Source organism: Vulpes lagopus, chromosome 2 (assembly GCF_018345385.1).
Source record: "Vulpes lagopus strain Blue_001 chromosome 2, ASM1834538v1, whole genome shotgun sequence".
Taxonomy (NCBI): domain Eukaryota; kingdom Metazoa; phylum Chordata; class Mammalia; order Carnivora; family Canidae; genus Vulpes; species Vulpes lagopus.
In genome coordinates this window covers 52463914-52489951 of record NC_054825.1, presented here as the reverse complement: position 1 = coordinate 52489951, position 26038 = coordinate 52463914, and the positions used below count along the sequence as shown (strand labels likewise).

General features: G+C 54.2%; 1 protein-coding gene across 1 annotated transcript; it reads left to right on the top strand.

Annotated features, from left to right (window-relative positions):
* Positions 1 to 1556: 1556 nt before the first annotated feature.
* PLEKHO2 (pleckstrin homology domain containing O2) lies at positions 1557 to 24059 on the top strand. The gene is made up of 6 exons (XM_041745081.1): positions 1557 to 1687; positions 7726 to 7875; positions 12133 to 12249; positions 17025 to 17129; positions 18579 to 18677; positions 21127 to 24059. The coding sequence occupies exons 1-6, from the start codon at positions 1676 to 1678 to the stop codon at positions 22138 to 22140; spliced, it is 1497 nt and encodes a 498-aa protein (XP_041601015.1). The 5' UTR covers positions 1557 to 1675; the 3' UTR covers positions 22141 to 24059.
* Positions 24060 to 26038: the final 1979 nt, after the last annotated feature.

Here is a 26038-nt window from a genome sequence, read left to right as displayed (position 1 = left end):
GCTATCAGTGGCTTATTCTCAAAAGTGGTGGAACTTGCTGGATATGAAAACTGACCTTACCCCACCCCAACCATGAGCTGCTTCTGTGCCACAACATGAATTCCTCAGGATCTTTGGTCTCCTGTAGATGGAATCTGACTTTCCAGATAAAGGATCTTCTGAGTCCTCAGGCATGAGGTGCCCAGCTCTGGACAGGGAGTAAACCACCAGGGATAAACCACATTGAAGGAATAAAACCTTGTGGTAGCTGCAAGAGGTTGCCACATACATTGACTTTCTCAGATCCCTAGGCTGGATTTTCCTCATCCTTTAAGATGAAGGAACCCAGGCCCAGGCATAAAGAAAAAGTATGCTCCTATCTTCCTCCCCCTTGGGCCAAGGCTACCCTTTTCCATGTAGGGCTGTAAGTGGCTTGGGGACCTGAGGGCTAGTAGAAGGCAATGAAAGGGGAACTTGGTCAACTGTGCAGCTGCTGCTATAGCAGCCAGAGCCAAAGGAGGTCACCATTGATCCCACTTACACTTCTTTCTGCTGAAGCAAGCTTGGGTAGAGTTGGCTAGGCGCGCAGAGGGAAGGGTTGGGGTGGGCAGGAATGGTGCTGGAGGCTGGGATGTAGCCACTTCCTCTCTCTGGGCCTCCGTTTCTCCAAGTGTAAAATGAAGGCGCACGGTGTAACACTCACCCCCAGCAAGACTGTTGAGGCTGGAGGATCACCGCTGGATGGGGGTGGGAGGTGAAGGGTGACCCTCCGATATAGGAACCAGGGAGAACAGCTCTGAACAATGTCCAACGAGAGCAAGACAACACTGCATTTTGGGACCCCCGGAGAAGCAGCGGTAGACCGCCCCGCCCCCCCCCCCAAGGGACCTCGGAAGTCCAGACTCCCAGCCCCAAGTCTTCCCGTTACCCAACTCTCGGGACCAGAGGCGAGGTCCAGGCCCGGCCCTTCGAGGAGGTTCCTGGAAGAGGAGGACCAGGTCGTCGCCACTGCCCCGGCGTCGGGGAAGAAAGAGGAGGAGCCTCTTGGTGCCCCCATCTCTGGGCCGCCCAGGACTGCGCGGGCTAGTCGGGCAACCTCAGCCCTCCAGGGTCTGCAAACCTCAAAGGCGCAAGCCGCCGGCGCCTCGGGCGCTCGCCGGTCCTGCCGCACCCGGGCCCGCCCCCGGGCCCCGCCCGCGTCCCTCTCGTCCGCCTCTGGCCGGAAGCCCCCTCCCCCTCCCTCCGCCCTGTCCCCGCACCCTCTGTCTCCTCCCAGTCCCTCTCCCCGGGCGAGTCGGGGAAACCTCTCTCCGCCCCGTCCCTCCCCCTTCCTCCGTGCGGGCTCCTGGGTCCAGTCCCCAAACCCACGCCCGGCCCCGCCCCGCCCCCGCAGGCCCCGCCCGGGCCCCGCCCAGACTCGCCCCGCCCAGGCCCCGCCCCACAGGCCCCGCCCCCTCGTTTCCCGCCCCGGCCCCGGGCCTCCGAGCGCCGCTACTCCCCTCCCCGGGCCCCGCCCCTTGGCCCCCGGAAGCCTCTCCCCGCCCCCAACCCCGCCCCCCCGAAGTTTCTTGGGCCCCCGGCGGCCCGCGGGACAGAGCGCAGAGAGCCGCCGCCCGGGCTGCTGTGGATGGAGGTGGCGGATCCCGCGCGGCGCGGGGAGTGAGCGGCGGAGCGGCGGGGCTTGAGCGGACTCGCGATGGAGGAGGAGGTGAGGGCCGGGCCGGGCGGGGGTCCGGGGCTGGGGTCTTCGGGCGACCTTTTGTTGAGGTCGCAGGCTCAGGCCCTTTTTCCAACCAGCCTCCCTCTCTCCGGACTCCGGACACCCACCCCCACCCCCACCCCTCCCCGGGCAGAGCCTAGGCAGGAGGAGCAGGGGCCGGGGTAGGGTTCCGCGGCCCGCACTTCGCAGACCCAGCCTCCTTCGTTCTGTCTTTGGCTTCTCTCACCCACTGTGGGCATCGCGGTGGTTATTGTTCCCATTGGATTGACGGAGATACTGAGGCGCTGGTCAGTTAACGACTTGCTGGAAGTGGCTTGGGTTACTGGGCTCGAACCCGGTTACGGTTCACACCCCGTGCTGGCCAGGTCTGATCCTGGGGGGTAGTCTGTTGGTTTTGGAGTCCCTGTCTCAAGATTCCTTGACCGTGTTCAGAAGTTGCCTTTTTCTCCCCTCTGTAAGTACCTGTGACCCTCTTTCCCCTGCTCTTTCCCTTGCCTCGGAGTCAGGCCCACATAGGGGCTGATCCAGGCCCGTGCCTTCCCCACGTCCTTGGGAGCGCCAACTCCCTGGAGCAGCTGGGAGACTGGAGCAGCAGTGAGGCCTCTTGATCTGTTGTCTTCCCCCTCAGGACCCTCTTAGTCTGGAGTAGGGTCAGGCACTCATGACCCCCTTACCCCTTCACTTGGAAACTCAGTTCTCCCAGCAGCCCCATCATGGAAGCACACAATGTGAGCACTTAATGTATACCTGTGGAATGAATAAATTAGAGCCAGGACCTGCGGAGTCTCAAGGACTGCTTCTTGTCCCCTGAGGGGCTCTCAGTTTTTGCCCCTCCCAGCTCTAGGGAAGGGGATATGTAGGCCGGGAAGGGTGGAGAGGAAAGATGAAGCTCTCACTCTTGGGGCAACCCTGGCCGGCTGGGGAGCCCTTGGTGGACCACATTGAATCTCCATCAGTTATACCTCCCCATTCCCCCGGGGCCACTGTTTGTCAGGGTTCCCTCTAGGCCAGGCCCTGCATTTCTGTGGGATGGTAGATAAGTCACTTCCCCTCTCAGCCTGCATTTCCTCTTCTATGAAATATAGGGCTTGGCCTCCTCTCCAGGTCTTGTGTGATTGTGTCCCCTTCTCTCAGAGTGGGTGGAAGTAGGGGGCAAAGTTAGGCCATGATTTGCTGTGGTTTCTTGCTGACAGGGGTGGGGCTGCCCTCCCCCATTCCAGGCCCCTGCTGAGGGTTGGACTGTCTGGTTGTGGCCCCTCCCCTTCTCCCAGAGGATGTGGGACAGGATTACTCCATCTCCTGATCTGTTCTGGCCCCCAATTAAGGGAAGTTCTCCTGGGGCCTCCTGGGCCGATGGTTTGTCTCGTGGTCAGCCCAGCCCAGCCCTGTACTCGCTCTGGTTCTGAGTTTCTAACATTGCCTTTTACTGACTCCCAGATGCCAAGAGCTCCCCACATACCTGAGCCATCTAAGGTCTTGCTCACCTCCTCCCCTCATAGTCAGGGGCTCCCTATCTCCTACCTCCCCTTAGGCATTCCTAATTCTCTTCCTCCCATTTCTTCTAATCACTTCTTTTTTCTGTAAGTCTCAGTGCCCATCTTTGTTTCTCTAAACCACCTCTTAGATCATAGTCACCTGTTCTGCCCCGTGACCTCAGGCTGGCCTCATCACCCTATTCCCATAGAGCTGTTTTTACTCTCCCCCTAGCTTAGAGCTTCCTCCTGGTGCCCCAGCTATCCTGGTGCCAAGCCTCTTCAGCGTCAGTTGCCTCCTCTATGCAATAGCTTGGTAGTCCTCGTCAGTCTGAGGTTTACTGAAGAATTGTGGGTCTGGGCACTGGGCATTTGTGCCTTTGAGTTCTCAGGGCCTCAGTTTCCTCATCCATAAAATAAGAGAGGTGGGCAATCCACAAACGTGATGATACACATGCAAAAGTTTTTAAAACTGCAGATATCGTGGGATATTGTTGTTGCCACTGGAGTAAGGTTGAAAAGCCCAAACCAAGGCTTTCTTTCCTGTCTCTGCCCTGGGGTTCTCTCCTTGCCCCTCTTTCCCTCTCACAGTCATGACTTTCCTTGGCTCAGCCTCTAGTGGCTCCGGGCTGCCCATTTGCCCATATCCCTCTAGAGAGAGGCAGGGCAGTGTCCTGTCCCAGCCCTGGTTTTGTGACCTTGAGCTAATCTCTTACCCTTTCTGGGCTATAGTTTCTCATTCAATAGTGAAGGGGTTGAGTATAGGGTCTTTGATAACTTTTGTGGCCTTCCTTTTCCTCTAGGTCACCCCAAGCCCTTACCCCACCAGGGAGCTAGGGCTGAGGTTTCCCTTTGGGTAGGTCCTGTGTTCCCCCCAAAAGGCTGGAGCCTGCACAGGCAAGGGATGCCCTCCTCACCTCCAGACTGAGGACTTTTCTTGTGCAGGATCTATGCTGCCCCCCATCAGACTGGAAGTTGCTTCTGGGTAGAGAGTGTATGCTTCCTCTTTGTTTGCCCCATCCCAGCCTTTGACACAGTGGGTTCTTTTTTTTTTTAATTTTTATTTATTTATGATAGTCACACAGAGAGAGAGAGAGAGAGAGAGAGGCAGAGACATAGGCAGAGGGAGAAGCAGGCTCCATGCACCGGGAGCCCAACGTGGGATTCGATCCCGGGTCTCCAGGATCACGCCCTGGGCCAAAGGCAGGCGCTAAACCTCTGCGCCACCCAGGGATCCCGACACAGTGGGTTCTTAGCAGGGTCTGGTCAGTACATCATTGGGTTTAGTTAAAGGGCAAAGGTCCTAAGCTACCTGTGATGTGAGGAGCCAGCAAGGTCTCTTCTACTTGTCTCTACCTCTGTCATGGCCTGACTTGTGGCTTTCCACCTGTTCCCTTCTGTGCAGAGGATTAGGGTGACTGGCATCTTTTTCTTAAAGGAATGACCCAGAGATCCCCCCCCACCTCAGACAAAGTGGAGCCTGGCTGGTATTCAGGGGTGCCTCAGAAGCTGCTCACAGTGGGCAGGGGAAGGTCTGAGTGAGGATGGGTAGGAAGAGAGAGGGTGAAACAGGAAGAGCAGTGGTCAGCTGGTCAATAAGAAGAGAGGAGGCTGAGAAACTGGGCTGAGCAAGACAAAACCTTCCCTGTGAGCCCTGCCAGGGGGAGGGACCACTTATTAAAACTTACTGGGGCATAGCCAGGCCCCCTGGTGGGAGTGTCTGAGGGGCAGAGAGAGGGCCAGGGTAGAGGGTGGCAGGCAAGCGGGATTCTGGCCTTCAGCCAGGCCTCCCTTTTGGGAGGCTGATTCCTGACAAGGAGACCTTGCCCTGGGCTTTGGTTCATGCTACCTCCAGCCCCTCGGTTATCACTCCCCTCTATCCCCCAAGTAACTTCTCGTCTCAGTGCCGTCCTGTTGCCACCCATCCCTAAAGGCCTTGGACTTGCTTCTTTCGCTGACTCAGTCATAGTATTCACTGGGCGCCGCTCTGCTACACCCCATGAGAGGACAGTGGTTAAGGCACAAGCTTCCAGTCTTGCCCCTTGGGAACTTCCAGCTGACAGGAAGTTTTCACAGGTCAGACAGTGGGTGAAGCAGGCAGGGGAGGTCACAAAGGGAGGGAGTTCAGAAAGGGGTGTGAGATCCCATGGGGTGGTGGGTGGGCCTCTGCAAAGCAGGAGGCAGGTTTGGAGCTCAGCAGTGGGAAACCAGGCAGGAGCTTCATGTTCTGCAGTCTCTACTGCTTTGTTCCAGAGAGACTGAGAATCAGCAGACCTAGGAAGTGGCCAACAGCATTGTAGTTGCTGATGGAGGGGTGTGAAGTGTGGCATGGGGTTATACATCTCCCACTTCTTCCTCCTAGCACTGGGCATGGGCCAGCCTGCAGGGTTCACCAAGGGGGATGAGGCCCTTGCTGGTCATGTAGCTAATGGGGGCTGAACACAGGGTCTCTGGTATTGTGAGTGGTACATGATAGGACGTGAGAGGGTTGAAGCATGCTGAAGTCCCCTCTTTCTCTGGTCAGGGTGGCTCATAACTGGCCTGTAGACAAGTCTCCCACTTCTTCATTCTTCCATCCAGGAAGACCCTTTGGGACCATCTCACTTTGCCATTCCATCTGCCTTCTACAAGTTTCAGAGAGATGATGAGAGGCATGCCACATTCCTGGAGCTCCTGGGGTGATGAAGCCCAGCAGCTAAGCCCAGAAAGGATTTCTCCTGAATTCTGAACCAGGCCCAGGGAAAGGGTCCCTGATTGCCAGAGAGGATGCCAATGACAACAACAGTGATAATGATAGCTACCATTTCCTAAGTTTAGGGTATTCTAGGCACTGCTTTATATGCCATATTTTTATTCAACAAACATTTATTGAGCACCTACTGTATGCCAGATGCTATCAAGGCACTGGGGATAGTGCAATAAACAAAAATCCTTGCCCTCGTGGAGTTAAAATCCTTGCAACTTCTGTTATATCTTCATTTCACAGATGAAGAAACTAAGGCTTAGAGAGGTTAAGTGGCTTGTCTCTGGTCTGTGTGACTGGGGCTTCAAAGCTGACTCAACCACCAGAGTGTGCAGTTCAGAGGGGTGGGGCCACAGTGAGAACCAGGCTGGGGCTCCCCTGCCATGATAGAGAGCAAGGAGGCAGTGCCCTGCCCAGCCCCCAACAGCTCACCACACTTCTGCCCGGGCTTGTCCTTCCAAGGGCAGCTGTGGCCACAGGGTATCCCTGGGGAGAGGCGTGCTCCTTTTAACTGGGGCCCCTTTTTTGAACTTTATGTAAATTATAAAGTAGTCAAAATTAGTCAGTGCTAATTTCCTTCTAGCATCCTCTAGATTTGACAGGCTCTTGACCTTCTCTCTTCTACCCTCCCCTTCACACTCACGGCTGTGGGCCCCAGTCACTGAAGCAAAGTGGTTAGCAAATTGGTGTATTTTTATTTTCCTTTCACAGATGTTTCTTGAACATCCATTATGTGTAAAGGAACAGTGCTAGGGGCTGGGGACCAGAGATAAATATGATCCCATCTGATAGGCATGTACCTGACTCCCAGCAGATAAATTGAGGGCCACAAGATGTCAGTGGCTGGCCTGGAGGCTCCAGGGTGGCTGCCCATGTTCAAAAAGATGGTTCAAGTTTATCTCCTATACCAGCCTGAGGTTGAAGGCAGAGTCCTTGGAGCCCTTACTGGATGGATGGCCACCCCTCGAAACCCTGGCCTATAGTGGTGCTAAGAACATAGGGCCTCCTGCTTTGGGCCAGGAAACAGGCTGCAGACAGGGTTCTCTTGAAGGGCAGGGGTGGAGAGACAGATTGCCACCACGTGCCTGCTTCCTCCCATCCTTCTGCTCCTGCCTGAATGTCCTCTCCCCTGGGATGCCTTCCTGGGCCACTCAGACCTGAGCCAGGTCCCCACTGTCCTCTCTCACTCCTTCACGCCCCCTTCATTGTTCCCTTCATAGCATTTCATGCTTGTTAATGTATTTATGCCTGGTGTTTGGCTCCTTCTTCCCTGCATTGCCAGCTCTATGAGGACAGAGACGCGTTAATTTGATTCTTCTCTGCTTACTCCAGCACCTGTGACGCTGTAGGTGCTCAGTATAGCCTTTCCTTGACTAGTTAAATGAATCCACGAGAGACAGAGTGGAGCTGAAAGAACACGGGATTAGAGACCTGGCTTGAGTTTTGGATTTGTCCCTCTCACTGTGTGACTCTGGCAGGTCATCTCCTCTTTGAGCTTCAGCTTGCTGTACCTTGTGGATAACGATGCTACTGCCTCAGAGAGTAGTTATACGGGTTAGGTGGGATGATGTGTGTGCAACGTAATCTGGTAGCTCAGTACTGACGTGCCTGTTGCTGTTATTCTTGTTGCTACCGTTATAACTGTTCTTTCTGATACTGGATTAAGGATCCCTGTTGTGGGGGTTTTGGGGAAACTCATGTGGGAAGATATGAAGAGGTACCCAGCAGAAGGACACATCCCTTGTGTGGCCATTAGACTGTGGGGCCCCATGGCAGCAGCCCTCATGGCATGTCTTGATACTATCTTACAGGGTGTGAAGGAAGGGGGCGAGAAGCCTCGGGGAGCGCGGATGGCAGACAAGGCTGGCTGGATCAAGAAGAGCAGCGGTGGCCTCTTGGGGCTTTGGAAAGACCGGTATCTGCTCCTCTGTCAGGCCCAGCTGCTGGTCTACGAGAATGAGGTAAAGACCCACCCGGCCGTGTGGTTGGAGGTGCTGGGGCAGGGGGCAAAGGAATGGCGGCCAGGAGGATCCCAGAACTGGCCCTGGAAGACCTGCTCCACTTTTGACATACTGTGTAACTGGATTTGGTTCCAGACCTGACTCCCTGGGCGATTCCCTGATCTTCTCTGGGTCCCTGTGGTAGGAGGACAATACCTGTAGGTGCAAGTCTAGGGCTCTGGAAGGAGGGGTTCTTTGAAGTGTATGTGTACAGGGATGTGCTTGTCTCCTCAGTGTATGTCTGTTCTGTAACTCCTTGTCACGGGGCTAGATGCCATATAAATGAATGTTTCGGAAAACTAAAGCTTGTCCCATTCAACAATGAGTAGAAATAAAACTGCACTCATGCTTGTCTGGGGCTCTTACATATCTCTCGTATAAGGCTCAGAGTAGTCCCATGAGAGTGTCATCATGTCCCAGAGGAGGATACTGAGGCCCAAGGGGGCTAAATGACTGCATCTCAGTGAATGAAGAAGTTGGGACCAAAACCAAATCCAGTGCTCTTTTCACCCATAGATTCTGGCAAGTAAATTCTAAACCTTATTTTCGGTGGAAATCCTCTAAAACATGTTGAATATTCTCTGCCTTCTTCAAGAGAAGGTGTTGGACTAAAAGTGCATCTTTACCTGGTAGCTCAGAGTCACCTATCATCAGACTATTCCGGACTGCAGACTGTACTTTTCAGCTTTTCTTTATGCTTTCATGTCAAGTGCCAGTTGCCACTTTGGCTGTCCTTGTGCCTGTCCTGGTCCTCACGGCTTCCCACTTCAGTCTTGTGCCCCTTCTCATTTCAGTAGGCTCCGAGCTTGGACAACCAAGGATGTTAAAATTGTGTGTTAAGACTTGAAAGAGCTCTGGGTGAAGATCTGAGGAGGAGAGGTGGCTTTTGCATGTAGATGCTGTTTGTGTTCTGGGATTGAGGCCATCAGAAGGCCCGTCTGTGGAAAATGGGCTGTCACTGTGTGCCTTTGACAGATGGAAGAACTGGCCTGGAGGCAGAAGAAGAGGGATCCTTCCTCCTCCCCACCATCCTTTCTCAGCATCCCTCAGGTTATCTTGGCAAACTCCTAACTGTCCCAGGCCAAGAAAGGTGGGGCAACCTGTTCTGACTGTTTAGAGGAACTGCCTTTGAGAAGCACCTTGCCTTTCCTGCCCAAGTCTCCAGGCTCATGGAGTTGGGGGTGTCAGAGAAGCAGCTGGAGTAGGATGAGGCAATGAAATGTGCAAACAGCACCCCCCTCCCCCCGATGTTCTATACTGCTGCTGTCACCAAATTAGGACGTGCTGTAACGGCAGGAGGGGGATTTTTTTTTTTTTATAAATAAAGGCAGTTGTCACAGCTTCCTTCGGTCCCAGCTGCCTTAAGAGTTGAGTGACAAGCCCCCAAGCTGTCAGCCTGTCAGGCACTGCCAGACTTGTCCTGGTCCCTCTCTCCACATCTGGCCACAAACTGGGAAGCAGGAAGGATTTCACATCCCATAAACACGAAACATCTAAATCATGCTTTTAAAAAAAAGTCACTATTAAAAACCTCAGTGCAATTTCAAGAACTTCACACTTGGGGGTAGGGAAGGTTGGCCCAGGAGCAGGAATTGAGAAATGCTTATTAGTTCAATTCCTCTTTCTGATGTAAGGAACTAGGCGAGTGCAAATGGCTCTTGGCTGTTTCTTCGCTGTCAGTGAGGCTGACATTCCACAAATGCTGCCCCCGCCCAGTACTGCTGGTTTATCCGTTTTTGTGAGCTGCAGAAGGGCCAGATGATTCAGCCTCTCCGGTGGAGAGGAAACCCAGGTCAGGCAACCCTAGGGAGCCGGGTGGTGGGGGATAGACTGACTTTTCGTTCCCAGACAGAGGAGGGTATGTTTGGGCCAGTAGTTGTCCAGTTGAGGGAGGCCTGTGCGCTTGGCGCAGGTGAACTGCTCTCTCTGGGACCGGGCATCCTTCCCCAGGCAGCTTCCTTTCTCTGGATGCAGGTAGGAGGGGACATCTTGGAGCTTCACACTGGGGTCAGGCCTTCATTCCAGCAAACAAGTCCTACGTGTGCCCCTCTCGAGGGCTACCTTTCCTAGGGCGCTGTAGGGGGACAGAAGGGAGAGCAGACAACATGCAGCACAGGGCAGGGAGAGATGCCTGGTAGGGAGGTAAGACTGTTCTTCCCATGGCAGGATGGCCCCAGTACCTCATATAGTGCCTGTGCCTGGCAGGTGCTTTGTGGATGGGGAACCTCAGAGGAGACCGAGCACCAAGGCTCAGGCTTGGGGGTGTGGCAGGGGAGCTTCTGGGAGCAGGTGATCTTACTAGCCCTTGTGTGGAATGAAGGAACTTGGAAAGGATTGGAGACTAGGGGTTGGAAAAAGATGCTTGGAAGCAAAAGTGGGCACAGACATTTAACTGAACCTGGATGGGAAGGATCAGGCCATCCTGGCCATCCATCTGTTCCCTTCCCCTGAGGGCCCAAACAGAGAGCAGGTTAACGATTATTGCCCTTGGCTATACAGTCATCTCTTTTGAAAAATACTGATGCCTGGGCTCCATCCCACAGAGGTCCTGATGAAACTGGTCTGAGATGTTGCCTGGGCATTGGGGTTTTTAAAGTTCCCAGGTGCTATCAAGGTTGAGAACCTCTGTTCTACAGAACATACATCAGAATAACCTGAAGTGCTTGTTCATTGTCAGATTGTTAGGCCCATTCTCCCTATAGTTATGATTCAGGAGAGATGAGGCCTGAGAATTTGCATTTCTAACAAGTTCGCAGGTGGTGCTACTGCTGGCCCAAGTACCACACTTGGAGGGAGGTCACACTTGGAGGACTGATACAGAGCTACCTGTTGGCTAAGACATTGATCACCAAGCCCCTAACTGTGGCTGGGAGGAGTGTTGTGCGCTAGAAAGAGCTCTGGCCTGGGAGGCAGGAAGTAGGTTTGCATTTGGCCCTGCCCCTTATATTTGTGTCTGTGCCCCTTGGGCAAATCAGTCCACCACCAGGCCTCATTCTCTTCCTGTATACAGTGAAGCGAATACAGAGGCTCTAGGCTTTCAGAGTGATTGAGAGGCTCAGGAGAATCAGAGATGCAAAAGTGCTTGCTAAGTGTCAGGAGTTCTTAACATATGCAGATTATCATGGAGGGAAATCACGGCATTTCCTCTGCAAACAACTGAGTCACTGCCTCTCAGATATTCCACCAAAAACTGCAGAGCACCAACGTAGTCCCTGGTGGGTGCTCTTGCTGGCTCTTTGAGTGATGTGCAATAGCAAGCATGTCCTTAATTTGTTGGCCAGCCTCTGGGGCAGCTCTCTCCTCCAACCCCCACCTCCAAGGCTTGCTTTTTCTTCCCTGGACACTCAAGAGTGAGAATGTAGCACACTGAGAAGTCGTCCCAGTTGGGTCTCCCCTGGAAGAGGAAGGAATTGACCCAGGCAGCTTGCTAGAAAGGCACCTGGTAGGAAGAGCCCACATGGAGAAGATACTCCAGTGCCAGGGCTGGCGGGCAGGAGAGCAGTTCAGCCAGGGTCCAGGGGTGGCCCAGAAGAGGCTGGCCACTGGTTTTCTTAATGATGGGGCCTCAGGATAGCAGGCTACTCTGCTATCCTGAGGGGATTGCTTTTGAAGGAACCCTTGCCCTCTCCATTTTGCAGGCCAAGGAAAGTGGCTTCTCCACCTAGCCAGGGGTTGGTGGAGGAAGATGCCAAGTCAGTTCAGGATCATTGTGGTAAACGCAGGGCAGGCAGCCCAAGTGTGCCTGGTTCACACTTCCCTCTGTGGCCCTGCCTAGAAAGTCTTTTCTTTGTTTTTCTCATTTTGTGACATCCTGCTCCCTCTTCCAGGCTACCTCTTCCACAAATCTCTGCCTGGCCTCTTGGCCTGCATGGACTCCCAGGTACCCTTTTCCTAAGTCTCTCCAGCTTCCCCTGTGTCCTCCTTTGGCCTTAGGCATTTGAGTCAACCCTGCTACCCACCTCCTGGCTGGGTGCCCCATTTCTCATGTGGATGCTGAGCCTTAAGGGCATCCCTCCAATCAGCATGGACAACACCATCTACTTGCTGGGGGGTCCAAATACCACATCTTTTGGTGATTGATTGGCAGCCCAAGGTTGCCTTCCAACCGAGTGATGCCTTCACTAACTGATATCGGAGTCTGAGGTGGGGCCTGGGTGTTTGAGGGTCTGGGTGTGTCTGGCTCTCACCAATCCATGTCCCCTCTATCTCCCTCCCCAGGACGAGCAGAAGTGTGTGGAGACAGTGGAGTTGGGCAGCTATGAGAAGTGCCAGGACCTTCGTGCCCTCCTCAAGCGGAAACACCGTTTTATCCTGCAGCGATCCCCAGGGAACAAGGTAGGGCTATGCCCACTGTTGTCTGACCTCTCTCCAGGCCTTGGTTGGTTTGGGAAGATCACCCCTTTCTCTAAGGCAGGTCAGGCCCCTGGATATAGCCTCTGGAGGGTCTCTGGAGTGTGGCTGAGGTTCAGACCCAGGGGCTGTCTCAGGTTGGACCTTTTGCTCATTTTGGCCTGGAGTCTCCCCAGCCCCTAGTTGATAGAAGATGCATTTAGGGCTCTGCTGAGAAATCTGGTCCCCTCTTCCCGTCCAGGCTCTGGGGCCTCCTTCCCAGGCTGTAGTTGGGGGTGGGGCCCTTTGCCTGCCCCCACACCCTGGACACATGAGGTGCAGGCCTAAGACAGCAAAGTGGGAGAATGAGCCCTTCTGCCCACCAGGCCTGCAGTAAGTACCCTGATATTGTCTGGGGCAGAGGGGAGGCTGTGACCTCCGCTTCATCTCAGGCCTTTGTGGGTGGGCCACCCTTTCTGCCTACATTCTGGACTCAGTGCTCAGACCTGCAGCCCCCACCTTTCCTCCCTTTGTACACTCCCTTCGTGGCTGAAGCTGGAGAAGGTCTCTTGCCTGGGAGGTTCTTCCCCTGGGACATGCTGTGTGTGTGCAGATGATGTTTGCTGTTTGCACCACATTTCTCTGGCAGGGATTCTGGGTGGGTGTTGATGCATGGTATAGTTTCACAGATGTCAGGAAGGAGTTCAGATTTGGGGCTGGCGGGTGCAGCACCTCTTCAGCTCGTTCCCATCTGCAGCTGGGCCCTGCCTCACCCCAACCCCTGCACGTCACAGAGAGCCTCACAGAGTGAGTCTGAGTCACAGAGGCTGGGGGTTGGGGAGCATCTGGTCTGGGCCTGCTGGAGACCATTCTGTTCTCCCCCAGCTTTAAGGGCCAGGAGCCTAAGTCTTCTGATCCCCAGGGCTCTGGGCCCCAGAGGAGGCTGTGATGTGTAACTCACTAACCCTTTGTCCAGCTGCACAGCGGGTGGGGCACAGAGGCAACTGGAGCTCTGAGAGTTGGGGGATGAGTCCAGGTTTGTGGTGTTGAGACAGTTCATGGGGCTGGACCCAGGTTCCACTTGACCTCTGCGGCTCAGGGCTCTCCAGAAGAGGAGAGCCATATTTTGTCTTTCAGTCCCGTTAGCCCTCTCCCTGCTCTGGAGACCTACTTTCCTCCCCGAGCAGGCACTGTCCGTTGGGTGTATGTGTGTGTGACATGCAGAGCACGTTATGTGTGGTCTCGCACGGGTGTGAACCTCTTTATATGCAGGTGAGTGTTCACCTGACCGTGGATCTGTCGGGGTCTCTGTGTCTCTGAGTGAGCTTCTGTGATGTGGGGGGGATAGGGCCCTGCTGCTCTGTCCTCTGCCAGTGCTGTTCTGTGGGCTGCCCCCTTCCCCAGCTCTGCCGATCAGCTGATGGTGGGCTTGGGTGAGTTGGGCCCAGCTCAGGGTGGGCTCTCACCTTCAGAGAGGTCTGTTTGTGCAGCTGCATTCTTAGCTGCTTTGGCCTACACCCTCCCTCCTTCCACCCTCCTATCTTGCCAAGAGTTGAAGTCCGCTCCCGGTGACTCTGGGAACAGGATGATAAGTCGGGGAGATGGGGCTATGGAGCAAATAGTGGGGGCTGAGGATGGTGGGGGGACAGCACATCCCGTTCCACTCCCCCTGACTCTCACCACCTGAGGAACTGCTACGGGGAGCACGGCTCTCCAGAAGTCAGATAGCAGACCGCCCAGAGCACCATGGCCCCGCATCCTCTCACCCTCCTTTCCTATCGCCCTGGGTGTTCCCCACCCTCAGGGAGGCCGCCTGCCGGCCAGAAGGTCACATGACCCTGGCTGTCTGGTCCTGAGGCCTTTTTTTTTTTTTCCCCCTCTAATCAAATAAACAAAGACTCCAGTGTCTTGCATGGCCCTCTCCCCCTGCCTCCCATCCCCACGCCCTTGCCATGAGGTCACAGGCAGACGCTGCCAGGAAGCAGGGTGGCCTAGCTGGGCCTTGCTGCCCTGCTGGTCTCGGCCAGTTTGGCCCGTTCCTCTTTCCTGCCCCCTCTCTCCCCCTCCCACTTTTTTCCTCCCTGCCATCCTGTCCTCCCTCCTTTCCCAGGCCATGTGGGCCTATTCTGTGGCCAGTCCCGTTAGCTGTGAGACTCCTAGCAGCGCCTGTGCCCCTTGGGCTTCTTGGAAGGGCTGGAGAGGGATGTGTGCGGCCTGTGGCTCTTCGGGACACAGGGCTGGGGGAGGAGCAAAAGGAACAACTTCTTGGGGTTCCACTTGAACCCTTCTGGTCCCCCTTGCAGAATGCCTGGCTTATTCAGCCAGGACAACAAGGTTCCTTAGAGTGGGACTGGGTCCCATTTAACTATGTATTCCCTCTCCTGGGGGATCCCTTTGGCTAGTATGTAGGTCTTCCTGAGGCCTTCTCCCTCACAGGGAGCAGAAGAGAACAGAGCCCCAGAGCCTGCCTCAGGAGGGCTGGCCAGTGAGGAAGGACTGCAGCTTGGGTTGGGCACAGTGGTTCTGATCTTGTCCTGTTGAGGCCCTGGGGAGTGAATAGGCCTGTATGTTGTGGGTTGGTGGGACTAGAACTCTTAGCTTGACTCCCACCCAGGCCAGTGCTCCTTCTCTGCCCTATGCGTGTTTCATCTGTGGCTGAGTTCAAGTGTGTGGCTCTGCAGCTCTCTGGCATGCTAAATCCTGCATTAAGCAGGGGCCCCACCATCTTGAGGCCTGAGAAGGAGCAGCAGCTGGGCTCCAAGGGGCTGGGCCGGGGCCGCCTTTCTGGCAGCCCCATCACAGGGTTGGGTGGGCCCTTGCAGAGCCTGGATGTAGCCACTGGCCCTCCCTGAGCCCCCGATAGCCCTGGTGGCTGGACTAAGAGGCAGTTGCCAAGGTGCCCTGGGGCTTCTGACTTAACTGCAGATCTACTGCCAGGATCGAATTTATCCTGGTCATGCAAATGAGCATTTGGCTGTGCCTGGCATGGGGAGGTGGGTGGGACCCAGGGCCCTGTATGAGGAGGAGGAGGCGGCAGCCAGGAGGAAGTTATATAACGAGGATGCTGTGGGGGCCAGGCGGACTGTGGTGTTACATAACGTTGAGGGTGGCAGGAGGGAAGGCGCTATCTAACACCACAGCAGGGGGATGGGCAGGCTGGCAATCCGCCCAACAAAGAACTAGGGCATCTTGAGGTCAGAGTGGGCAGTGGCCCAAAAACGGGGCAAGGGAGGGAACTGTGGGCCAGTTCATTCATTTTTTTGGCTCATTGATACAGCAACTATTTGCTGAATACCTACTATGTGGCCCTGGCTTTAGTCATGTTTAATTCCCTTGGCATTGCTTTGGGAAGGCATGAGCCCTTTATCCAGATGAGGAAACTGGGACTGTTTTGTCAGAAGGAAGGCAATGGTGATAATTCTTGTTACTGAGCACTTACTCTGTTCCCAGCTCCAGATTCAACACTTTATTTTTATTTATTTTTTTTAAGATTTTATTCATTTGAGACTGAGAGATACAGAGAGAGAGAAAGAGAGAGAGAGAGAGAGAGACTATGAGCAGGGGGACATGTAGAGAGAGGGAAAAGCTGAGCTAGGAGCCTGACATGGGGCTCAGTCCCAAGACCCAGAGATCACGACCTGAGCTGATGGCAGATGCTCAACCATCTGAGCCATCCAGGCACCCCGATTCAGTACTTTAGATACACATTTTATCTTCACAGCTCCATGGGGCAGGTTGTAGTGGTCTTGGCCTTTTACAGATGAGGGAACTGAAGCCCAAGGTCAGCCAGCTGTAAGCGACATTCTGCTATTATGTCCACCAAGCAGAGTGGCCCTTCAGTTTATGTGGCCTTGCTACTTCTACCATTTCCTTCCTGACTTGGGGCCTGGCAGGGAGAGGGCTCTCTGAATAGCCTTCTGAACAGCCTTCTGCCCTAGATGCCTTCTGATTCTTTTTTTTTTTTTAAGATTTAAAATTTTTTTTTTTAATTTTTAAGTAATCTCTATAGCCAATGTGGGCCTCAAACCCACAACCCTGAGATCAAGAGAAAAATGCTCCACCGACTGAGCCAGCCAGATGTCCCTCTCTGATTCTAATGTAGATGCTGGGAGCTCCTGCCTGAGATGAGAACCCTGGTGTGGGGTGGGGTGTAGAGTCAGGTGTCATGGGATTACTTTAGGTCACCTTGGCCAAGTCTCATCCCATCTGTGAGCCTCTGTTTCCTCATCTCTATGATGAGGGAATTGGAATTGACCCCCAGTGCCCTTTCTCTTGTATAGTCTATGATTCAAGGCCAGAAAGGAGACCCTAGGACTTTTTCACTTGGGCAAGGCTGAGTGGGGGACCCCAGGGAAGCTGCATTTGGCCCTGGTTCCATGGGGTCTTCACCGATGAACACCCTCCCTACCTTTCACCTCTGTCATGGTACTAAGCCTGGTGTGCATGTAGACTGGGACAACTCCTATTTTATGGAGAAAACAGGCAGCTCGTCTAGGGAAATCACATGGAGTAGACCAGATAGTGGCTTTTTGTACAGGGCAAAGCAGATTCGAATCCAAATCTCTGGTAACATCATGTTGACACCCAACCCCTTCTCTGCTGGATCCATCCCCTCCCCTTCCCTGAAGCCCCATGTCTGTCTGTTGTGGAGGTCATTTCAGTTTGCTCCTGGCCAGATGTGCCAGGGCAGACTTTGGGATCTGGGATAGGAAGCTTCCTTAAGACCCCACATGTGAATTTTGTTAAACATCTGCCATCCATCCCATCCATGCCCCCTGTAGGTCAGCGACATCAAATTTCAAGCAACCAGTGGGGAGGAGAAGGAATCCTGGATCAAAGCCCTCAATGAAGGGATCAACCGAGGCAAGAACAAGGCTTTCGATGAGGTGCGATGCAGTCCTGTGGGTGGTTCCATGTCCTTTTTCCCACTATGTGTGATCTCAGAGAGGATCCTGCCCAGCCCACTTCAGATAACTCCTTGATTATGTCACTGCTACAAATACTATTGTTACCTCACCTAATACTTACAACACACCCCTCAGAGCAGATGAGAGTGTACCCATTTTAAGGATGAAGAAACTGAGGTGTCAGGAAATTAAAGAATTTCTTTTAAATTAAAAAATGAGTAAGTAGAATTTAGTGGTAGCCATGCATCCTTTCTAACCCAGCCTCAGCTGAAAACAGCAGGCAGGCCGAGGCTGGAGGTGTCTGGGGGACTGAGCTGAGACCTTTCAGTTTGGCTGTCAAGTTCAGGCCAGGCTGACTCTGGCCCTGGGCCTCCCCGACCAGCAGCTGCCTGTACTGTGGTGTGACCTGTGGCAACAGTGGCTGTGATCAGGCTTGAGGTAGGCAGGGTGTTCCATGGGGCCAGATCTCCTAGGGAGGATTTGTCTTTGACATTATGGATTCGTAGCTATTTGGGCTAAAGTGGACCTAGGGGCCACCTAAGCTGACCCCTTGGATTGCAGAAGACTGAGACCTGAGGGAAAGAATCTTCCCAAGCAAGTCTCTCTTAACACCCAGGTCTCCTGACTCACAGCCATGGTTCCTATAACATGTTTTATGAGACTGTGTTATGCTCAGCTCTTCACTAGCTGGAGAAGATGTCCCCGTTTCGGTGGTGAGGGGTGATGGGACATAGCATGGGTATTGGAGGCCAGTCTTGGTGGAGCAGTCAGGAAGGAAGACTGTTGAACCTTGCCCCTGCCCCCACCCGGGTGGGCCTGACCCTGAGCCTCACCTAAGGGTTAAAGAGTCTTAGCCATACTCTCCATCAAGGACAGGCTGCTCCAGGCTTCAGAGTCTGGATTTCCCATGAGAATCCTACTTACTCTGGCTTCCCAGCTACTCCTACCTGTCTTTCCTTACATCAGAGAGGATATGCTGTCTTCTAGATACCCTAGCCCAGAGGGTTATCTTTCCTGGGCTATCCCAAAGGGACCTGGGAAAGTGATTGGGGCTGTTTTCTGGAAGCCAGGCACCAGGGGATCATGGGCTGCTTCTCCCTGCTCCCCCAGCTAAGCATAACAGCAGCCTTGGGCTGCTTGTGTATATTTGCAGTAGCCTGAAGGGCAAGGGCTCGTAGCCCATATCCAGGCAGAAAGACTGAGGCAGAGAGGATGGCTCCAGAGAGGAGAGCCTCAGACTGCAGAGAGATGACAGGCAATGTAGGGACAGGAAGAAAAGCAGAAAAGGTGCCTCCAGGAGAAGACCAGTGGTGGGGCCCTGACCCTCTAATGAAAAGATGTAGGTGTAGACCCAGCCTCTGAGTCGGGTTAATGCCTGGGCATTTCTTCCTCTCCCTGGTGGGCACTGACCTCATTCCTCCTGCCTAGGTAAAAGTGGACAAGAGCTGTGCCCTGGAGCATGTGACACGGGACCGGGTGCGTGGGGGTCAGCGGCGCCGGCCACCTACAAGAATCCACCTGAAGGAGGTAAGAATTTGCCCCAAGACGTCAGTTGAGCCAGGGATCCCAGCTCCTCAGGGTGGCAGCCATACTTGGGGCCACCTTTTCCCAAGGACTCAGAGTTGGGCCTTCCTGGGTGGTATACAGGGTGTTTGTGTGTTATATGTGTCTGGGGTGTAGATAGGCCTGCTTTGCTTGTTGAGTCTGCACACTGGCCTTATCCAGAGTTGGCACCTGAAGAAAATGAGACCCTGAGGCTAGCCCCCCTGCCTCTCAGAGCTCAGCTTCCACCTGGAGAAAAGACCTGTCCACAGACTGCTCCAAGCAGAGTGGTGTGTAACTTCTGTACAGGGAGGGGGTCTGAGAGGCCAGGCAGGAGAGACCACAGAAGGGCCATTGGCCCTTGAGCTGGCCCTTGAAGGATGTGGAGGGTTTCCATTGGCAGACTTGATGTGAGGGAGCTCCCTGGTGGAGGGAATGACCTGAGCTGAGGCAGGAGAATTTAGGGTGTATCGAGTCCCTTTGACCAGGACATGGGTCTGGGAAGGTGGGTTGAGGGGAGGAGACTGGGCAGGCCTTAAATGCTGGAGCTGAGGACAGAATGGATGGGAGGGTGCGACCCAGAGGTCAGTTTGAGCCCCAGGGTATGGTGGGCTGGGTTGAAGGAGGGAAAGGCAGGGAGCCATGAAGAAGAGGGAGGAGGTAGATCCTCCAGACTCTAGGAGGGGACAGTGGGAGAGACACTGGGCTTGTCACAGAATACAGGGCTAGAGGAGATGGACCAGATGGTGGGAGAGGGTTGTCCACAGGTGCCTCCAAGCCTGTCGATTGGGTGAATGGAGTGCCTGGGCACAGGGAATTTGGAAGAAGTTATGGGCAGGGTAGGGGTAAGGGAGGAGCCCTTTTGCAGACCAGTGTTACTGACGGGAGTGGGGGAAAGATTTTGGAGGCCAGGAAAGAAACTCCACAAATGCTACATTTCGGGGAGTGGGGGTCAGGCAGCAGAGAGCCAAAGACGAGGAAGCCACAGAGGCGAGCGGCACATCCAGAGGGAGAGAAGGGCACAGGACATGGGGGTTATCAGCCAGGTTGGCAGCCACAAGATACAAAGCCGGAGTGGGGAAAGGGGCAGGTGGTGACATTTACTGCATCAGTTTTCTCAGAGAAGGTTGGCTTAGATTTGTCAAGGGCTGCAGAGCTGGGGGTGCCAGAGGAAAGGGACCAAGGTCACTGAAGAGTTTGTTTTTGAAATGAGACAGCCTGTTTGCGCCTGTCCGCTAAGGGAATAAAGCCTGTAGAAGGAAAGACTGACGTAGCCGGAGAGAAAGGGAATGCCTGAGGGGAGGGCTAGGTGTTGGGGGAGGGCCAGCCTTGGAGGGAGAGACCCTCAGAAGAATTTGGGGAGGGACTCATGTCCCAGTGACTAAGTGAGGATATGTGTTGGTCAGATCACCTGTGTGCATGGTGAAAGGGGGTGGGAGTCCTAGCCAAGACTCCCATCCAGAGGGACCTTGGCAGAGGCCTCCTGCCCAGTCCTGCTCCAGGGCCTCTGAGGCTCACTGGGAGGGTCTCCATGACCATGGGGCTGCTGGGTGTCCCCGTGAGTCCCTGGGAGGGGTGGGGCAGCTGCCTACTTGGTACAGCTGTCCGCCGTTGGCAGTCAGCTGTGGTCTGGGGCCACCTCTGACGGCATGAGGAGAGTAGGAACTGGCCGCGGAGCAGCTGGGCAGCCAAAGACTGCAGAGATCTGGGCAGGAGGGCTGGTGGTGAGGCTGGCAGATCAGATGGCAGTCTCCAGGGGTGGGTGGGGAGAGTTGAGAAGCAGACGTGAGTGGGCTCCAGACAACTCAGGAGACTGTGTTCAAGTCCTGGTCCCACTGGTCCCCTGTGTGGATGGTTGCACAGATGGGATCCTCCCAAGGCCAGACAGCCAGAAAGAGGTCAGAAATGGAGCTGGAGGGCAGCCTGGGTGCCTCAGCAGTTTAGCACCTGCCTTCAGCCCAGGGTCTGATCCTAGAGACCCAGGATCGAATCCCACGTCAGGCTCCCTGCATGGAGCCTGCTTCTCCCTCTGCCTATGTCTCTGCCCCCCCCCCCCTCTCTCTCATGAATAAATAAAATATTTTTAAAAAGAAAAAAGAAAAAGAAATGGAGCTGGAACCGTGTCCCCTGCTGCCCCGGCCAATATCATTGCCATTAAAAAGCAGTCTCTTTCACAGGCTGGGACACCAAGAGGACTAGGCTCTGACTTCCAGGCTTGTGACCTCCAAAACAGGGAGTTCTACAGTGAGGGAGAGGAGAGGATTCATCAGAGAACCCCTTTATCTTCTAATCACATGGCCCTGGAAGCCAGGGCCGAGAGTAGGGGGCTGGGGGCGTGGGCAGCCTGGATGGGACGGCTTGAGTACCCTGGTGGGTGGGCACTGACTCAAATGCCAGTCATCCAAGATGACGCCCATATGCTGTCCCCCGCCAGGTAGCCAATGCAGCTTCTGATGGGCTTTTGCGCCTGGACCTCGAAGTTCCAGACAGTGGGCCTCCGGTGTTTGTCCCCAGCAATGATGTCAGTGCAGCCCAGCCCCGGGAGACCCTCAGGCCCCCTGTGCCTCCTACCAAGCCTTCCTCAGCACCCGAGACGACCAGCCTTGGTGACAGCATGGAGACCCCTGCTGGGGAGAGAGCCCCATCTCCTGCCTCAGCAAGCTCGGAGTCCTGCTCTGCGAGCCGAGAGGACTCAGAGACTCCAGTGCAGGAGGACAGTGGCTCTGAGCAGCCCCCCAGCAGGGTCCTGCCTGACAAACTGAAAGTTAGCTGGGAGAATGCCAGCCCCAAGGAGCCCCCCGACTTTGAGAGTACAGAACTCCAGGTGCCCCGCTCTGAAACTCCTGAGGCTGTGCCCAAGGAGGGTGGGAAGCCCCCTACACCACCACCCAAGATCTTATCAGAGAAACTGAAAGCTTCCATGAGTGGGATGGGGACTTCTGGGCCAGCCCAGATTCCTGAGGCCTCTGAGACCTCTGCCCCAGCCCCAGCACAGATCTCAGTGAATGGCATGGATGACAGTCCTGAGCCAGTCAAGCCACCTCAGGCCTTGAGCGTCCCAGAAACTCCCTCAAAGGATGTAACAACACCCACAACACTGCCCCACTGGAACCTGCCATCTCATTTCCATCCCCGCTGCTCCTCCCTGGGGGACCTGCTTGGGGAAGGCCCCCGGCGTCCACGGCAGCCTGGAGAACGGCTGTATCGGGCCCAGCTGGAGGTGAAGGTGGCCTCAGAACAGACGGAGAAACTGTTGAACAAGGTGTTGGACAGTGAGCCGGCCTCCGGAGGCACTGAGGCATTGCTCAGCCAGGCTGTGGAGCAGCTGAGGCAGGCCAACCAAGTCCTACAGGAAATGAGAGATCTAGGAGAGCTGAGCCAGGAAGCACCTGGGCTACAGGAGAAGCGGAAGGAGCTGGTGACCCTCTACAGGAGAAGTGCACCCTAGGACCTGCTGGGCCAGGGCACGGTCCCTCCTAGCCGGCCCCGTCCATCATAGCCCAGCCCTGCCAAGAAACATGCTTCTGCTCAGGCTGCAGAAGGGCCATCAGGCATGTTGTGGGTATGGCCAGGGCCTGCAGAGATTCCTGGTATCCTTCCCGCCCCGCCCTGGCCAGTGGTGCCAGGTGCCATCCAAGGCCACTCTCTGGCTGTCTGGCCCAGCCTCTGGGCTTGGACTGGGAGCACAGACTTGGTTGCTTGCATGGTTGTTCTGAACTGCCCCAGGGCTTTAGCACGGCACTTGGGGTTTCTGGGGGTGACATCTCTGCTTTCCACTCCCAGTAGTTTACATTCCTGACTTCTGAATAGAGCACAGCTGAGCCCCCACCCTGCAGCTCCCACGTCCAGATGTTCCCGGGCAGAGAGCCTTATGGCAGAGGCAGCTTCGAGCCATAACAAACCCTCTCCACCCACCTACTACAAGTAGCTGCCAGGGCCTTAGGTCCAAGCTGTAGGTTCTTCCCTCAGCTGAGTGAGACCTGGAATCCAGCTAGGGCCTGTGAAGGCAGGTGGGAGGCAGCTGGGTGAGAAAGCCATTTGATGTGTGGTTCTTCTCTGGGCCTGTTCCCTATTCATCAGGCCTTCCCCTCTGGCGAGCTATGACTGGAGGACCCCAGGGTGAACGAGGAACTCGAATAGTCTCCTAGTAGTCTCTACCCCTGGACAAGCCTATGTCCAGCCTTGCACATTTCCTGTAGAGGTGAACCTGAGAATGGCTCTGATGTCAACATCAGAAAATCCTGTATATACTTCATTATAAATCAACCTTCAGAAGAGAAACCACCTCAAAACTTCTGTGCCTCCCCAGATGGGATTTATATCTGGGCCTCTGGTTCCTCCTCAACCCAAATAGGTCCAATACCCTAATCATTTCTTTGAATGGTGATGGAGGGTATGAAATAACTACCCTTTCCTCTCTTCTCACACCCCTCTGGCTCAGGCCCCAGATGGACTGCTCCTCCTGAACTTCCTAGGGGCATTTTCTTCTGTCCCTTTCCTGGTCCATGCCTGCAGCCTGAGCCTCTCCCTATCCGTCCCACCCCCCTACAATTGTCCCTGGCTCTCTCCGTCTAGGTGCAGAGGCCCTGAGGGCCACAGCCACCCTCCCTGGGGCCTGTGGGAGTAGGAGCAGCTTCTGACAGGTCTGCTCAGGGGGTTTCTGCATGCGCACTTTTATTTACTGAGAGAGGAGAAGGGAGGTCACAGCTGTATCCCCCGGCCTTTCTGTCCACTGCCCCATCACCAGTCGTGCCCATTGAGACCTGCCAGTGTGGGTCAATGCCTTCTTTACTGTACTTCTACTTTGTTCTTGAGGGTAGTGGCCAGAGGTCAAGAGGGGCAAATATCCATTCTGCAGCCTGTCCTGGGCAGGGTGGAGGTAAACAGTAATGTCCTGACTCATGAGCCCCCACTGACCTCCTCAAACTACACTCTGCAGACAAACTAGGTTCCCATGCCACAGTATGCCTGTCCGTCTGCCTTCAGTATAAGAGCAAGAATGTCATCAGGTGCTCATGTCACATGGCCCCCTGCAGTGTTTTCTTGGGGAACAGCTTTCCCCCACCAGCAGCCTGGGCTGGCTGGGGCTTTAGCCATGTCACCTGTTTCCAGGGACTAGAGTCTCAGTTTCCTCCTCTGATAAGTGGCCAAAATGAGCAAGTAGCTCTGGGGCCACCTCAGTGATCTAATGCCATTGGTTCCTATGGGGTCCCCATGCCTTGGTGGCCTGTGGCCCACGGGGAAGGATAGAAAGATTGGGAATATGCAGGGGCTGCCTTGCCTGCCTCCTTGAGGAGGTTGGCCTTCCATGTCTTCTGTTATGAAGCGCCTTTCTTGAAGTTTGGCAATAAATCCCTTTTTATGGAACTTCTCTGCTGCAAGCCTGTTTGTTGGTGTGGGGATGGGCTCCCTGGCCTCAAGGAAGCAGAAGGTAGGTGGTGGTTGGTGAGTGGCATCACCAGTCCTTCAAGCTTCATTCTAGGGCTCACCTCCTATAGGCTGGGCCCCATCTTTGCTAAACTCAGCCAGGCTCTCTAATTTTACTCCCTCTCCACCCCCGCATACATTATTTCTACAGGCTGGGAGCTAAGTGTCATAAGAAACAATGCTTTTCAATTTTTAGAGACGATTTGGAAATGATTTAAAACAGAACGATTGCAAGAATAAGAACAGTACGGAAGAACACCCATGCTCTTTCAGACTGACCCACTGGTTTATCTTTTGAGTGCTTTCGGTCTTTAACATGTATAATTTTTTCCCAAATCACTGGGGCGTTCGTTTTCATGACCCCTTATCCCTAAATACTTCAAGGAGCATTTCCTAAGAGTAAGTATATTCTTTCATGTAACCATAAAACAGTGATTAACTTGAGAAAATGTAACACTGGTATACTTATTATTGCTCTTATTCCAGTTTTGTCATTTGACCCAATAATCCTATATTTTTCTTCAGGGTAGGCTTCAATATTACATACACGTCTCTCTAGTTTCCTTTAATCTGAAATGTTTCCACAGCCTTTATCTTTCATGATGTGGATACATTTGAATACAACCCTTCCTCCCCCCTCCCCTGTTTTTTTTTTTTTTAAAGATTTCTATTTTAGAGAAAGAGGGAAAGAGAGAGAGAGAATCTCAAGCAGACTCCTCCCCTGATGTGGGGCTTGATCCGCCCCCCGACCCTGAGATCATGACCAGAGTTGAAAGCAAGAGTCAGGCACTCAACTGACTGATTCACCCAGATGCAACCCCCCCCCACCCCCGCTTTTTAAAGATCTTATTTATTTATTCATGAGAGACACAGAGAGAGAGGCAGAGACACAGGCAGAGGGAGAGGCAGGCTCCGTGCATGGAGCCCAATGCGGGACTCGATCCTGGGACTCCAGGATCAGGCCCTGGGCTGAAGGCGGTGCTAAACCACCGAGCCATAGGGGCTGCCTCCCCTCCCCCCCTTTTTTATGAAGCTAGGAAGCTGCATAGGTAATACTGGGTCCTTAGGGCATCACATCTGGAGACATGACCTTCATCCATCCCTCATTGGTGATATCAATTTTGATCTGGTCAAGGTGTCTGATTTTTCTGTTGTATACTTACGATTTTTTCTCTTAGAACTAATAAACAATCCGGGAGATATATTAAGACATCACAAATATGTTTCATCTCATCAAAATTTCCCTATTGATTTAGTATTCATTGAGGATTCTTGCCTGAACTGGTGATAGTTCAAAATGATTCCCTGTTATTTTAACTTCAGAGCCTGTCCTGATTAGGGGTGAGCCTGGGCCATGTTCACAGCACCCCAATACATCTCAGCAGGATCCCAGGGCTTCACTGAGTGCTCTTTGGAACCCCCTAGGGCCAGTGTATAGAGCTCTAATTCAAACTGCCAAGGTTTCGGTCCCACCCAGAGACTTTGGTGAATCTTAGCCTTGAGGGCCTCAGTTTACTCACCTATCGAAAGGAGATATACAATGGCCCTACTCCCTGATGTGAAAAAGCACTGATGTGCTCCCCAACACCTGACTCCCTTCCTCCTGTGAGGGCTGCTGGACAGGCCTGGTGGCCAACATAACAGGAAGCACCTGACCCAGGGCCTGTTGACTGGAAATGACCCTTGAGTCCTGCCTGAATTCCCCTGCCACTGGCCTCTATGTCACAGCCATACTGAGTGAGTGCCCTATAGAGCTGGGGGACTGTAGGTGAATCATTTCACCTTCACTGGTCCTGTATCTCTTGAGAGGGAACCAAGGTAAGGGAGACGGACCCCTTTATTGGTAGGGTGTCCCCCAGCCCTGGCCCGAGAATGAAGGCCCCTATGGAAGGGCAGCTGTGAGGAAGGTTTTAGTGGCC